Here is a 15,519-nt window from a genome sequence, read left to right on the forward strand (position 1 = left end):
GAGTAGTACAAATTGCGCTGTGGTCGGACCAGGTAATAGGAATGATTGTGGAAGACAGAATTTCAGGGAGCATGCGAATGGATGAGAAAATATAATCTATATGAGAAAAGGAATTATGAGGATGAGAGAAGTATGTATATCTCCTTTTGATTGGATTTGTCTCCCTCCAGGAGTCAGCAAGGTTGTATTTCACGAGTAAATGGGCCAAAGAGAGTTTCTTGGGACTAAGCGAGGGGGTAGCTGGAAATTTATCTAAAAAGAGTGATAGGACTTGATTGGAGTCTCTGCATATTAATATTGTACCTATTTTATGTGAGTCAATTACTTGTAGGAGGTGCGTAAAGAATGATGTGGGGTTTTTATTGGGTGCGTAGTATGAGACAATGGTGACCTCCGAGTCTAGCAGGCATCCTTTATCTTCTTCAAGAGTGAAAAGGGCATGTTGCAGTGGAAGGCTATAAGCACCCCACATTGTTTGGTAATGGCAGAAGCTGTGTAAACCTGTGGAAAATTGGAGCTGAAATATTTAAGAGGTAGAGGGACGTTTCTGGGACGTTTCTCCCGCACCAGTACCCGGTCTCCAGGTTGCAGCGGAACCTCCTGAAGGGGAGGACGGTCAGTATGAGTTCTCTCTTGCAAACGCTGGCCTGCTAGCCGGCGGATGGTCTGGAGCCGCTGACGGTGTTCTTTCACCCATGAGGTGGTTGATCTAAATTCAGTTCAACAATTTCCCGACCAGCTCTGCCGAACAATAGCATGTACGGAGTATACCCGGTTGTGTTGTGAACCCGATTATTGTAAGCCCAGACTAATTCATGGAGGTAGTCTGGCCAGTGCATCCTTTTGTCTTCCTCTAATGTCCTCAACATCTGAAGCAGGGTCTGGTTAAAGCGCTCGCAGGCCCCATTCCCTTGGGGATGATATGGAGTTGTCCTGGGTTTTTCAATGCCATACAGTCGATGTAGCTCTTCCATCACTTTCCCTTGAAAGCACGCTCCTTGATCTGAATGAATCCGCTTCGGACACCCGTAGACTTGGATGAAATCTTGACAGATGGCCCGAGCTGCAGACTCAGCCGTCTGGTCTCGAGTTGGGGTGACCACTGCAAATTTAGAGAAGTGGTCAATCATGACCAGGCAGTATTGTGGACCTCTGGCGGATTGTCCCACGAAAAGATAATCTATCATTAATACTTCCAGCGGTTCTTTGGTCTGTATGGGCTGCATGGGTGCCCTCTGTTCAGTGCTTTTGGTGAGTTCACACTTTCGACACTGCCGGCAGACTTCCTCAACCGTGACCTCCAGTCGTGGACAATATACATAGCGTTGCAGCCACTGGAAGGTCTTGACTGGCCCGAAGTGAGCTCCAAATTCATGAGCCTCCTTGGCTACCTCTCTCGTGCCATGCTTCTGGGTATTACTACCTGCCACCTTGCCTCTGTATCAGCAGGCTGCTGCCACTTGCGGTACAAAACAGCTCCATGAACTTCCAGTCTATCCCATTGGTGTAGAATGGACTTCATCTCGGCATCAAGCTCAGTCCTTTCTTCTCTGTCAGGTTTTCTTCGCTGGGACACCCAACCTTTCATCTGCCGCTGTCCGACATCTTCATCCTGTATTCGGCCCCATTCTTCATTGGTTCTTCCTAATGCCTTGGGTAGCACTTGGGCCTCTCCACTTGTCTGAGCTGCAACTGCTGGAGGTGTGAACCTGCGGAAGTCTGGAGTTTCATCCTCTTCTTTTTGTTCATCCAGATCCCCTACTGGAGTCTCAAAAGTAACCCTCGACAGACCATCGGCATTAGTGTTCTCTGTAGCAGAGCGGTAGTGGATCGAGAAGTCATACTTGGCAAGGTGAGCTGCCCAACGCTGCTCCAGGGCTCCCAGCTTGGCAGTATCCAGATGGGCCAGGGGGTTGTTATCGGTCTGTACAAAGATCTTAGCCCCTGTCAGGTAGCCCGCAAATTTTTCTGTCATGGCCCACACCAGGGTAAGGAGCTCCAGCCAGAAGGAACTATAGTTATGAGGGTTTCGCTCTGTATCCCGCAACGACCGACTGGCATAAGCGATAACTCTTTCACTTCCTTCTTGTACCTGTGACAGTACCGCCCCAAGTCCATTGAGGCTGCCATCAGTCGATAAGAGGAATGGTTTGTCAAAGTCAGCATAAGCCAAGATGGGGGCCGATGTCAGGGTTTCTTTCAGGGCCTGGAAGGCCTCTTCCTGCTTCTGTCCCCAGGGGACACTTTGACCCTTGGGCCTCCCAACTGTTCCTCTCTGCAGCTCATTCAGAGGGCCCGCTATCTTTGCGTAGTCTTTGATGAATCGCCGGTAATATCCGGTCAGACCGAGGAAAGCCTTCAACTCCCGCAGTGTTCTGGGCGCTGGCCATTGTTGTATTGCAGCCATTTTGTCTTGAGATGGCAGCACCCCATCTTGGGACACCGTATGGCCTAGGTACTCTATCTTCCTCTTGAAGAGATGACACTTCTTTGGCTTTATCTTCAGGCCATGGGATCGCAACCGCTTGAGTACCTGTCCTAGTCGGTCTAGGTGTTCTTGAAAAGTAGCAAAGTATACAATGATATCATCCAAGTATATCAAGGTTGCTTCAAAATTCAGGTCTCCCAGACACTTCTCCTTCTCCATCAGCTGGTGTAGTATTCCACTTGCCGTGCTGGTGTAGTATTCCACTTGCCAGCAGGTGGTGCTGTGGAGCAGAGCGCGGGATCAGAGGCTGTCAGGGCGTGCAGGAGAGAGGCGTGTGTGTGGAGTGTGTGCGTGACCGACCGCGTGTGAGTAACCCCCCCCCCCAGGAGAGCAGCGGCGGGGAGCGGCGCTCGAACCCCGACCCCCCCCCCCAGAAGCGAGCGGCGAGCGGGTCGGTAACCCCCCCCCTCTCTTGTTGCGGGTGGCGAGCGGAACAGTAAACCCCCCCCCCCTTTTTGCGGCGGGCGGCGAGTGGTGCGGACCCCCCCCCCCCCAGACAGAGAGGGAGCAGAGGAGACTAGCGAGCAAAGGCTGACCGGGAAGTGACAGAGGGAGGCGGGTGCAGAGCGGAGACTGACCGTCTGAGGGAAAAAAAAAAAAAAAAAAACAGCCAGGAACTGCTAGAGTCAGACTTAAAGGGACATACACTAGGTAAGTAAGACTGGTGACTGAGATTGTACACTGACTGAGGGTGTAGTGTAGTACCTGAGTATCTGTGAGTACCTGAGTATCTGTGAGTACCTGAGTATCTGTGAGTACCTGTGAGTATCTGTGAGTACCTGTGAGTATCTGTGAGTACCTGAGTACCTGTGAGTACCTGAGTATCTGTGAGTACCTGAGTATCTGTGAGTACCTGAGTACCTGTGAGTACCTGAGTACCTGTGAGTACCTGTGAGTACCTGTGAGTACCTGTGAGTACCTGAGTACCTGTGAGTACCTGAGTATCTGTGAGTACCTGTTGCTACCTGAGTGTCTGGGAGTACCTATCACTACCTGAGTGTTTTGCGTCTGACCGGGCTGTGCGACTGAGCGTTGTGCGTCTGACCGGGCGGTGCGACTGAGCGTTGTGCATCTGACCGGGCGGTGTGACTGAGCGTTGTGCGTCTGACCGGGCTGTGCGACTCAGTGTTTTGCGTCTGACCGGGCTGTGCGACTGAGTGTTGTGCGTCTGACCGGGCTGTGCGACTGAGCGTTGTGCGTCTGACCGGGCTGTGCGACTGAGCGTTGTGCGTCTGACCGGGCTGTGCGACTCAGTGTTGTGCGTCTGACCGGGCTGTGCGACTCAGTGTTGTGCGTCTGACCGGGCTGTGCGACTCAGTGTTGTGCGTCTGACCGGGCTGTGCGACTCAGTGTTGTGCGTCTGATCGGGCTGTGCGACTCAGTGTTGTGCGTCTGAACGGGCTGTGCGACTCAGTGTTGTGCGTCTGACCGGGCTGTGCGACTCAGTGTTGTGCGTCTGACCGGGCTGTGCGACTCAGTGTTGTGCGTCTGACCGGGCTGTGGGACTGAGCGTTGTGCGTCTGACCGGGCTGTGCGACTCAGTGTTGTGCGTCTGACCGGGCTGTGCGACTCAGTGTTGTGCGTCTGACCGGGCTGTGCGACTCAGTGTTGTGCGTCTGACCGGGCTGTGCGACTCAGTGTTGTGCGTCTGACCGGGCTGTGCGACTCAGTGTTTTGCGTCTGACCGGGCTGTGCGACTGAGCGTTGTGCGTCTGACCGGGCTGTGCGACTGAGAGTTGTGCGTCTGACCGGGCTGTGCGACTGAGCGTTGTGCGTCTGACCGGGCTGTGCGACTGAGCGTTGTGCGTCTGACCAGGCGGTGCGACTCAGTGTTTTGCGTCTGACCGGGCTGTGCGACTCAGTGTTTTGCGTCTGACCGGGCTGTGCGACTGAGCGTTGTGCGTCTGACCGGGCTGTGCGACTGAGCGTTGTGCGTCTGACCGGGCTGTGCGACTCAGTGTTGTGCGTCTGACCGGGCTGTGCGACTCAGTGTTGTGCGTCTGACCGGGCTGTGCGACTCAGTGTTGTGCGTCTGACCGGGCTGTGCGACTCAGTGTTGTGCGTCTGACCGGGCTGTGCGACTCAGTGTTGTGCGTCTGACCGGGCTGTGCGACTCAGTGTTGTGCGTCTGACCGGGCTGTGCGACTCAGTGTTGTGCGTCTGACCGGGCTGTGCGACTCAGTGTTGTGCGTCTGACCGGGCTGTGCGACTCAGTGTTGTGAGTCTGACCGGGCTGTGCGACTGAGTGTTGTGCGTCTGACCGGGCTGTGCGACTCGGTGTTGTGCGTCTGACCGGGCTGTGCGACTCGGTGTTGTGCGTCTGACCGGGCTGTGCGACTCGGTGTTGTGCTTCTGACCGGGCTGTGCGACTGAGTGTTGTGCTTCTGACCGGGCTGTGCGACTGAGTGTTGTGCGTCTGACCGGGCTGTGCGACTCGGTGTTGTGCGTCTGACCGGGCTGTGCGACTCGGTGTTGTGCGTCTGACCGGGCTGTGCGACTCGGTGTTGTGCGTCTGACCGGGCTGTGCGACTCTGTGTTGTGCGTCTGACCGGGCTGTGCGACTCTGTGTTGTGCGTCTGACCGGGCTGTGCGACTCTGTGTGGTGCGTCTGACCGGGCTGTGCGACTCTGTGTGGTGCGTCTGACCGGGCTGTGCGACTCTGTGTTGTGCGTCTGACCGCGCTGTGCGACTTAGTGTTGTGCGTCTGACCGGGCTGTGCGACTTAGTGTTGTGCGTCTGACCGGGCTGTGCGACTTAGTGTTGTGCGTCTGACCGGGCTGTGCGACTTAGTGTTGTGCGTCTGACCGGGCTGTGCAACTCAGCGTTGTGCGTCTGACCGGGCTGTGAGATTGTGAGTGTTGGGTGACTGACCGGTGTCAAGTGAGTGTAGCGGAACACCAGAGGGTGAGAAGGTAGCGTTAGGAAGCCAGGAAATAGCCACATAGGATAGACTTAAATCGCTGAATTCCCATTAGATTAGATAGTAGGTACAATGCCCGGCGGGTGTGGAGATGCGACTCGGTGTACATCTTGTGATATGTATGCGTTCCTCGGTCATGCGATCGAGGGCGAATACAAATGCGCAAAATGTGAGCACGTTGCTTCCCTGGAAGCTCAGGTCCTGAATCTAGGGAAGCAGCTGGCAACACTGAGACGAATGTCCATACCGGAGGAGAGCCAGGATTGTACCAATCAGGTGCAGACAGGGGCCTGCACAGAGGTGGGCGGAGTATCGGAGGTGCAGGCATCAGAGCAGAGCAGAGGGGTGACAGTTAGGAGGGGTAGAAGGGGACAAGGCAAGGAGGCTGATCCTGGGCTGGAGCACCCCAATAGATACGCCCCGTTGTGTGATGTTGGGGAAACCAGTCAGGGACCAGCATTGCTGGAGCAGAGTGACGCCCCTAGCTGCCAGGGGACGAACTCCTCCAGTGAGGCCGGGAGAAAGGGAAAGGAAAGACAGGTGCTGGTGGTAGGGGACTCAATTATTAGAAGGGCAGACAGTGTAATCTGTGACAAAGACCGTGTGCGCCGAACAGTCTGTTGTTTGCCGGGCGCTCGGGTTCGGCACATCGCGGATCGGGTGAACAGATTATTGGGTGGGGCTGGGGAAGACCCAGCTGTCATGGTACACGTGGGTACCAATGACATAGGCAGAGGAAGACGGAGAGTCCTAAACGATTTCAGGGACTTAGGCGCTAAGTTGAGGACTAGGACCTCCAAGGTAGTATTTTCCGAAATACTACCTGTACCTCGAACCACACCAGAGAGGCAGCGGGAGATTAGGGAAGTTAACGAGTGGCTGAGGAGCTGGTGTAGTAAGGAGGGTTTCGGGTTCCTGGAGAACTGGGCCGACTTCTCAGTCGGTCACCGGCTCTTTGGTAGGGACGGATTGCACCTAAATGGGGTGGGTGCAGCCGTACTAGGTGAGAGGATGGTCAAAAAGTTAGAGGGGCTTTTAAACTAGGGAATGGGGGGGAGGGTACAGATGTAGAATTAGCCAGTGGAAAGCAAGTTTCAGAGGGCAGAAATGGGGGCATTAGCGGTAGGGTGTTCGGAGCCCCTATACCCAGGGTGGGTACGGGGAAAAATCAAGAGAGCAGCCTAAAAACATCAAAATTACGAGGCTTATATACCAATGCCAGAAGCCTGGCCAACAAGATGGGAGAGCTGGAGCTGCTGATGTTTGAGGAGGACTTAGATTTTGTGGGGATAACTGAGACTTGGTTTGACAGCTCTCATGACTGGATGGCGACCATTCAGGGGTATTCCCTTTATCGCAGAGATAGAGAGGGTAAAAAAGGGGGAGGGGTATGTTTGTATATTAAGAACAGTATACAGGTAAATATGAGGGATGATATTAATAATGGAGCTATGGACGAGGCAGAATCCCTATGGGTAGAGCTTCAAAGGAAAGGCACGGTGGGGAAGGTAATATTGGGCGAATGCTATAGGCCCCCAAACCAGAGGGAGGAGGGTGAGGTGGACCTCATGTTACAGATAGGATTGGCAGCAAGGATGGGAAATGTCATTATAATGGGGGACTTTAATTATCCTGATATAGACTGGGCAGAAGGAACCGCGCATTCAGCCAAGGCTCGGCAGTTCCTAAATGTTTTGCAGGACAATTTCATGGGTCAGATGGTGAATGCACCGACAAGAAACAATGCGGTACTTGACCTACTGATTACCAACAATACAGACCTGCTCACGGATATAGAAATACGGGACAACTTAGGGAACAGTGACCATAGGTCAATTGGTTTCAGTATTAATTACAGTAATAGGAAACACAAGGGTAATATAAGGACACTGAATTTCAAAAGAGCCAATTTCCCTAAACTGCGCTCACTGCTAGAAAATATCAAATGGGATAGAACCCTGGGAACAAAGAACACGGAGGAAAAATGGGAGTGCTTCAAGAGCATACTTAACAAGGGGGTGGGCCAGTGCATTCCACTGGGAAATAAATTTAAAAGAGCAAAACTAAACCCTGGGTGGCTAAACTCCAACATAAAAATGTATATTAGAGCTAAAGAAAAGGCCTTCAAAAAATACAAGACTGAGGGGTCATTGGCAGCATTTAAGCATTACAAAGAGTGTAATAAGAAATGTAAAGATGAAATCAGGGCGGCTAAAATAGAACACGAGAGACATATAGCGGAGGAGAGTAAAAAGAACCCCAAGAAATTCTTTAAGTATATAAACAGTAAGAAAGCGAGGCCAGAACACATTGGCCCCATAAAAGATGATAAAGGAAAAATGGCCACTGAGGACAGAGAAAAGGCGGAAGTGTTAAATAATTTCTTTTCTTCAGTCTTCACAAAGGAATCGGGGGGCTACATGAACCCCGCTTGTAAGGCCGAACTAAATAATACACCTCAGGAAGTGCCGCCATGGCTAACAGAGGATAGACTTAGAGCTAAACTAGAGAAACTTAACATAAATAAATCCCCGGGACCGGATGGCTTGCACCCAAGGGTTCTAAATGAGCTCAGTCAGGTGATTGCCAGACCATTATTCTTGATCTTTAAGGATAGTTTACAGACAGGTATGGTGCCAGCTGATTGGAAAAAAGCCAACGTGGTACCAATATTTAAAAAGGGGCCGAGATATATCCCGGGTAACTATAGGCCGGTCAGCCTAACATCTGTAGTCTGCAAAATTTTGGAGGGGATGATAAGGGACCACATACAAGACTTTAGTAATGAAAACGGTATTATAAGTAGTAATCAGCATGGATTCATGAAAAATCGTTCATGCCAAACCAATCTATTAACCTTCTACGATGAAGTGAGCTGCCACTTAGATAAAGGTAAGCCTGTGGATGTGGTGTATCTGGACTTTGCAAAGGCCTTTGACACCGTTCCCCACAAACGCTTACTGTACAAACTAAGGAAGGTAGGTATGGACCATAAGGTGAGTACCTGGATAGAGAACTGGCTCCAGGGGAGAGTACAGAGGGTGGTGATTAATGGGGAGTACTCGGATTGGGCGGGTGTGGAAAGTGGGGTCCCCCAGGGTTCTGTCCTGGGACCAATCCTGTTTAATTTATTCATAAATGATCTAGAGGAGGGGATATCTAGTACAATCTCAGTATTTGCAGATGATACTAAATTAGGCATGCCAATATCTTCTATGCAGGATGTGGAAATCTTGCAAGCAGACCTGAACAAAATAACGGGGTGGGCAACTACATGGCAGATGAGATTTAATGTAGAAAAATGTAAAGTAATGCACTTGGGGGCCAGAAACCAGAAAGCAAGCTACTCACTAGGGGGGGAACCTCTGGGTGAGTCTAGGATGGAAAGGGACCTGGGGGTACTGGTAGACAACAGGCTTGGAAGTGGCATGCAATGCCAAGCCGCTGCAAGCAAAGCCAACAGAATACTGGGTTGTATAAAAAAGGGGATTCACTCCAGAAATAAAGAGATTATTCTTCCACTCTACAAGACTCTGGTCCGGCCACATCTGGAGTATGCTGTCCAGTTCTGGGCACCGGTCCTCAGGAAGGATGTGCTGGAACTGGAGAAAGTCCAGAGAAGGGCAACAAAAATAATTAGGGGAATGGAGGACATCGGCTATGAGGAAAGACTACAAGCACTGAACCTATTCTCTCTGGAGAAGAGACGCTTGAGGGGGGATATGATATCAATGTACAAATACTGTACTGGCGACCCGAGCATAAGGAACAAACTATTTAGAGTAAGGGAATACAATAAGACACGTGGCCACTCACTAAAACTAGAGGAAAGGCGGTTTAACCTTAAAGTGCGTAAGGGGTTCTTCACTGTAAGAGCGGTAAGGATGTGGAATTCTCTTCCGCAAGCAGTCGTATCAGCGGGGAGCATTGATAGTTTCAAAAAACTATTGGATGGACACCTTAAAGACCACAACATACAGGGGTATACAATGTACGGTTAAAAGCAAACACACACACATAGGTTGAACTGGATGGACTTGTGTCTTTTTTCAGCCTCACTAACTATGTAACTATATCAGCCGCTGGAAGGTGCTCGGGACATTGGATAGCCCAAATGGCATTCTGTTAAATTCGAATAGTCCCATGGGGAGTATGAATGCAGTCTTGGCCCGGTCCTTCTCGGCCACCGGTACTTGCCAGTACCCGCTTGCTAGATCCAGGGTGGAGAAGTATTTAGCCGGCCCTAGGGCTGTCAGGGACTCCTCGATGCGTGGCAGAGGGTATGAGTCTCGTGTGGTGCATGCATTCAACCGCCGATAATCCACACAAAATCGAATAGTGCCGTCCTTCTTCTTGGCAAGCACCACTGGGGCTGCCCAAGGACTTTGACTACCTCGTACCACTCCTGAATCTATCATCTGTTTCAACAATGTCTTCACTTCCTGGTACAACTTGGGCGAAATTTGTCGATACCTCTCCCGGATTGGGGCAGCGTCCCCGGTCGGTATCTCATGTGTGATAGCATCTGTGCAGCCAAAGTCATCGGCATGGCGAGCAAACGCAGCCTGATTCTCCCACAGCATGGCTTCAACCGCCCGCAAACGGTCTGGACCGAGATTCTTCACATCTATCTCCATTTGGTCCACAATGGTTCTCCCATTCCATTCTGGGGTCGGAGCCTCTTCGGGTCTGGCAGTAACTGCCAGTGTCCATGCAGCATTGCCTATTGGAGCTAGAGTCACTTCTTCCCGACTTAGCACTTCTCCCCGATGTAAGTACACACGGGCCAGTTCTACTCCAGGCGCCAAAGCGACTTCCAGATGTCCCACATTCACAGCTCTTATGGGTACTCATCCATTCTGGACCACTGCCAGTGTCCGGGCCACTAGGGCATCCTGACCTAGTTCTCCTAGACCCCCTGGTTCGATGATCACCTCCATACCTTCAAGGTTGTGGAAGGTTCCCACAGGCAGTGTCAGTATAGTCTCCCGACCAGGAGGAAGACTGAGGGTAGCCTTTCCCGGCACTCGGATAGTTCCCACGGACTGGTGTACTGGGAAACTCTTCTGTGTCCCACAGAACTGGATCAACCGTTGGAAAGCTTTTTGCGTGGGTTTGTGTGGGGTGGCTTGATTCCAATAGCCAGGTCCCCGTTTAGTGAACATGATCTGATCCAACTCTCGTAGAATATTCATGCCCATTATCACCGGTACATCCTCCTTGAACGTCTCGGGGACCAGCAGAATGCCTTTTCTTCCCACTTCCTGTCCACACAGCCGTACGTTCATCCACACGACTCCCGTGACCGGAATTTGCTGATGGTTCGCAGCTGTAACTCGGACCAATGTCTCTCGTTCTGGCTTAGCCAGTGCTTGGAAGTAACGATTGAAGTATGACTCAGGCATGGTCGTCACCTGTGATCCAGTATCTACTAAGCAGTTGACTGGGATTCCTTCAAATTCAGCTTGTATGACGGGGCACCCTGCGACCAGGTGTTCAGAGCTGTGCTGGGTGTCTTGACTCTCCACCTCTCCCGCAGTACGCCCCACTACTGCGGGGGGCGGTAGTTTAACGCCGGTTCTGAGCGTCTAGATAGATCTCTCTGACACTCTCTGGCGAAGTGTCCTTCTTCTCTGCACCGCCAGCACTGTGTCCCTGGACCATAGTCTCTCCGCCTGCGTGCGGGAGGCGCTCTGGCTGGCCTTGTTGGAAGATATTGAGGAACATGGTGTGACGGTGAACTCAGGTAAGGATGCTGTGGTGTAGGAACCAGTGGGGCAATCTGATAGGGCGGTTGTTGGGCCGGATAGGCAGCCCCAGGGGAATAGCTCGACTCCATTCGCCTTTCCATTTGTGTCAATTTTTCATGCATAGCACTCAGGGAGCTTTGCAGGTCTTGTACCACTTTAACTAGGACCTCTTCCTTCCCCACAACCCCAAAGGGTGTGGCGGTCTGGGTCCGTATCACTCTGGAGGCATAACTTTCTTCTTTACTGCGTGCCACAGCCTCCGCCAATATTTGCCGAAAGTTCAGAGTAGGGTCCACCCTGACTCGCTCCCGCAGAACCTGTCTCAGGGGAGAGCTGAAGAGTCCCAGAATAAACTGTTCCCGCAATATTCGGTCGGCAGATCCCATGCCAGATACTCCGTCTGCCTCCTTTTTCTGTACCTCAGCCAATACTTCTTGTAGAGCCATCGCATATTGTGAGACCCCTTCATTTTCTTGCTGAACCCGGTAGAAGAATTTCGCCCGGAGGTGGCCCGCACTAGCTGTTTCACCGTATATTTCTTAGAGAAATCACACAATCTCTTGCAAGGTGCTTCGTGTGGCTTCTGATTGTAGAAACACATTCTTTCGGGCCTCACCCTCCAGGGCAGCCAAAGCAATTTCTACCTGTAACTCTGGGCTGACATTGTAAATTCTTGCAGCGCTCTGTAATCTTGTCACCCAGTCTGACAGTGACATGTTCTTGCCATCAAATTTTGGCAGCAAGTTAAACAGCATGCCCATAGGGAGGGCACTTGCAGGGGTTCCACCATTGCCTGAGGTACTCACATTAGCATCATGCACATTTCCTTCAGCCGCCTCCATCTCTGTAACCGTACCCTGCTCGCAGCGCCACTTGTAGCGGTCAGAGGAGTAGGGCACCGCAATGCAGAATTCAAGTACGGTACAGCAGACAATGAGGCTGAAGCAGATACTGGCTTTATTAACCAACAGAGTATAATGGCCGGAAAATGATGTTAACAGTAATAACAGATTACATAGGTTTACAGCAAAGTTAACTGCAACGTGATACATAAAATGGCGCTCCCGCCAACGCACACACAGAAATACAGGCTACTCTGCTATATGATCCTATCTGATTCCCGCTAACCGGGACACGTTGCTGCAACGCTCTGTCTACAGAAACCTGCTCTATGCCCTGCCACAGGTTAGCACCGGTGCACACTCACAGTTCTGTAGGTACAGCTGCTTTATCTCAGTCTCTGTAATGGTGGATGCAGTCAGGTCTCTGGATCTGTCCCTTGCTGTCTGTAGCTGCAGTCTCTTATGCACTGGTCTGGGTTTCTTTGCAGGTTGTTTATCTTGTTCTGTCACTTGGAGGTCACTGCAGTCTGGCCCCTTGCTCTGTAACTTGCTTGAGGTGCTCTGGGATGTTCTCTTCTCTCTTTTTCTGGTTCTCAGCTGCAGTCCATAGTACCACAGTTCAGCCCTGTCTCCTCTGGCAAGATCCTGTTGCTCTGTCCCTGGATTATACGGTCTATATCCCCTCTCAAGGCCACAGCATGCAGTCCCTTTCCTCAGCTCAGCACAGCCATAGCGAGACGAACACCACACCGTCCCAGGAACTTCCTGCTCCCTCCTCCTTTCTAGAAAGATCCCTTCCCTTAAAGCAACAACAACAACTGTGGCTTATTCTCATTAACAACAACAGTGACATCTTGTGGCTGAAAGATGCATGACAGTCTGTGGGAATTTCTCAATAGAAGTACAGTGTAATGGAGTTTAGTCATTCAAGGGGCTGACCCCCTACACACGTAACAGGAAGCAATAATGCAATGTGATATGTGATGGCCAAAAAATATAAAGTGTCAGGAAAAAAAATGTACACAGCAAACAATGTGTCCAATAATTCCTGATAAATAAGTCAGTGTCCAAAGAATGAAACAATATTATGCAGGCATGAGCTACTCCAAAACAACAGTTTGTGTGCTCCTTTCAACATATAGTGTAAACAATCTTCAATATATCCTCCACCTCTGTGTATACAGAAATATGAAAAATGACAGTGCTCATAAATTCCTCCACCAGTGATAAGATGCCTGCTCACCTTGCATTTAGACCCCTGCATTACCAACAGGTCTAAACAGGCAGTTTCCTGATAGGGGCAACACTAGGTATAATTCAGCTCACTCTCCTCATCTCGTCTTGTCACAGCTGCATGATAATCATCAGCAGTAAATAAAACAGAAAGGGAAAGATCTACTGCTCTCTGTATAAACTTTTACTAAAAGGGGTAAAAATATGATATGGAAACTCACATATATGGCACTAAACCACTAAAAGACCACAAGCATGTTCATGCTCGCAGCACTGCAGGGCACTGTGGCACTATAGACAGGAGAGAGCATGGTGTGCCCAGCGTCTACTGCTCTGTCCTGCTCCTGCTGTCACTCCGTACACACTCACACCCCTCTGACTGCTTTCATAGTCCTATAGAATGTGGGGGCCATTTGGAGGGCGTGAATTTTTTTTGGGGGGGGATGGGGGGGGCCAGCATTTCATTCTTGGACCCAGGCAGCACAATGTCTTGGGCCTGCCCTGGACACATATCAGAAATATAAAGTGTTGGAGTAACACACACTTTAATGTGTGCAGGGTTCTATACACTGGGGCTGATTTACTAAAATGAGTGCACACAGAATCTGGTGCAGCTCTGCATAGAAACCAATCAACCTTTTAAAGAATCCAGGATGGAAAAAGATCTGGGGGTCCCAATAGATGACAGGCTCAGCAATGGCATGCAAGGCCAAGCTGCTGCAAGCATAGCCAATTGAATATTAGTGTGCATCAAAAGGGGGATTTATTCCAGAGGTAAAACAATAATTCTCCCATTCTGCAAGACTCTAGTCCAGAAGCATCTTGAGTATGCTGTCCAGTTCTGGTCACCAGTCCTCAGGAAGGATGTGCTGAAACTAGAAAGCTTTCAAAGAAGAGCAACAAAGTTAATTAAGGGACTGGAGGACCTCAGTTATGGGGAAAGACCACAAGCATTAAACATATTTTTTATGGAGAAGAGATGCTCGAGAGGAGATATGATAGTGAATTTAAAATACCATACTGGTGACCCTAGCTTAGGGAAACCACTTTTCAGTGAGAGGGAGTTTAAAAAGACACAGAGTGTAGATGAGGCTCCACCCACAGACGAAGTCAAAGCATAGGACACAACGCGTTTGGGGAATAGGAGCCATACCCTTAGATGTCCTTCCACAGCCACTGCTAATTGTTAGGATCATGCTTTCTACTATATGTACTGGCATGTAAAGACATGCAGACATTCATTGAAATTGGAAGAGAAATGGTTTAACCGTAAACTGTGTAGAGAGTTCTTTACTATTAGAGCGGTAAGTATGTGGAATTCTCTTCCACAAGCAGTGGTATCAGCAGGGAGCATCGATAGTTTCAGAAAACTATTAGATGGGCATCCTAATGGTCACAACATACAGGGATATGCGATTTACTATTGATATAAACACATACACACACCACAAGTTGAACTGGTGTCTTTATTCAACCTTACCAACTATGTAACTATGTAACTTCCAGGTTTTATTGGTGAAGTTTAAATGAAAGAGCTGATTGGTTACTATGCACAACTGCACCAGATTCTGAGTGCACCAGTTTTAGTAAATCTCCTCCACTGCATAAAGTGGAGTATAATATGCTGGAGCAGATAAAGTAATTCAGTTCAACGATTTCTTATTTCTGTATTGTTTCTCTGCAGGGAGACTCTGGAGGACCCCTTGTGTGTGAAGTGGACAGCAGAGTGCAGCTATTTGGTGTGGTCAGTTGGGGGTCTGGCTGTGCAGAGGAGAATAAGCCTGGTGTCTACACTGATGTCTTGAAATACACAGAATGGATCTTAACTAACATTGATTAGGTTTTTCTAGGACAGTGATACCATGCTGGCAATGACTCATTTTGTGACTGCTTGGTAAAAAGCAAAACTTTAAATAAACAGCTAAATACACGGATAAAATACATACTTCATTAGTGTTTCGGGTGTCCAAGAGTTTGTAATTCTATGCAACAAATCTTGTGATTTACACACATTTTTGACATTGCACAGCCAAAAACATGACACAAAGTTTTAGATTAAGCAATTCATTTTCCTGGTTCAGTTAGCCAGCTTCCTGTGTTGGCTCTAGCCTCCTCATTGGTGATTTGATATTACTACCCTGCCATAGAAAGCGGTAATGGTATACCAGGGAGCATGGATGGTGAAAATTATAATTTGTTTGGCAAGTAAAACAGCAAACAATTATATATTTCAAACATGTATTTAGATATTGTCTTACCTTAAGACATACTTTAGTTGACAATCTT

At 49.8% G+C, this 15,519-nt stretch overlaps 1 protein-coding gene across 1 annotated transcript in view; it reads left to right on the plus strand.

The window, feature by feature from the left end:
- Positions 1-15,176, plus strand: part of F12 (coagulation factor XII) — an 82,251-nt gene extending 67,075 nt beyond the window's left edge. The window contains exon 14 of the mRNA XM_082255914.1: positions 14,918-15,176. Coding sequence (XP_082112040.1) covers positions 14,918-15,073 — 156 coding nt within the window. The 3' untranslated portion in view covers positions 15,074-15,176. The remainder of the gene's footprint in view (positions 1-14,917) is intronic.
- Positions 15,177-15,519: the final 343 nt, after the last annotated feature.

This window comes from Pelophylax lessonae (genome assembly GCF_965119305.1).
Source record: "Pelophylax lessonae genome assembly, chromosome: 4".
Lineage (NCBI taxonomy): Eukaryota > Metazoa > Chordata > Amphibia > Anura > Ranidae > Pelophylax > Pelophylax lessonae.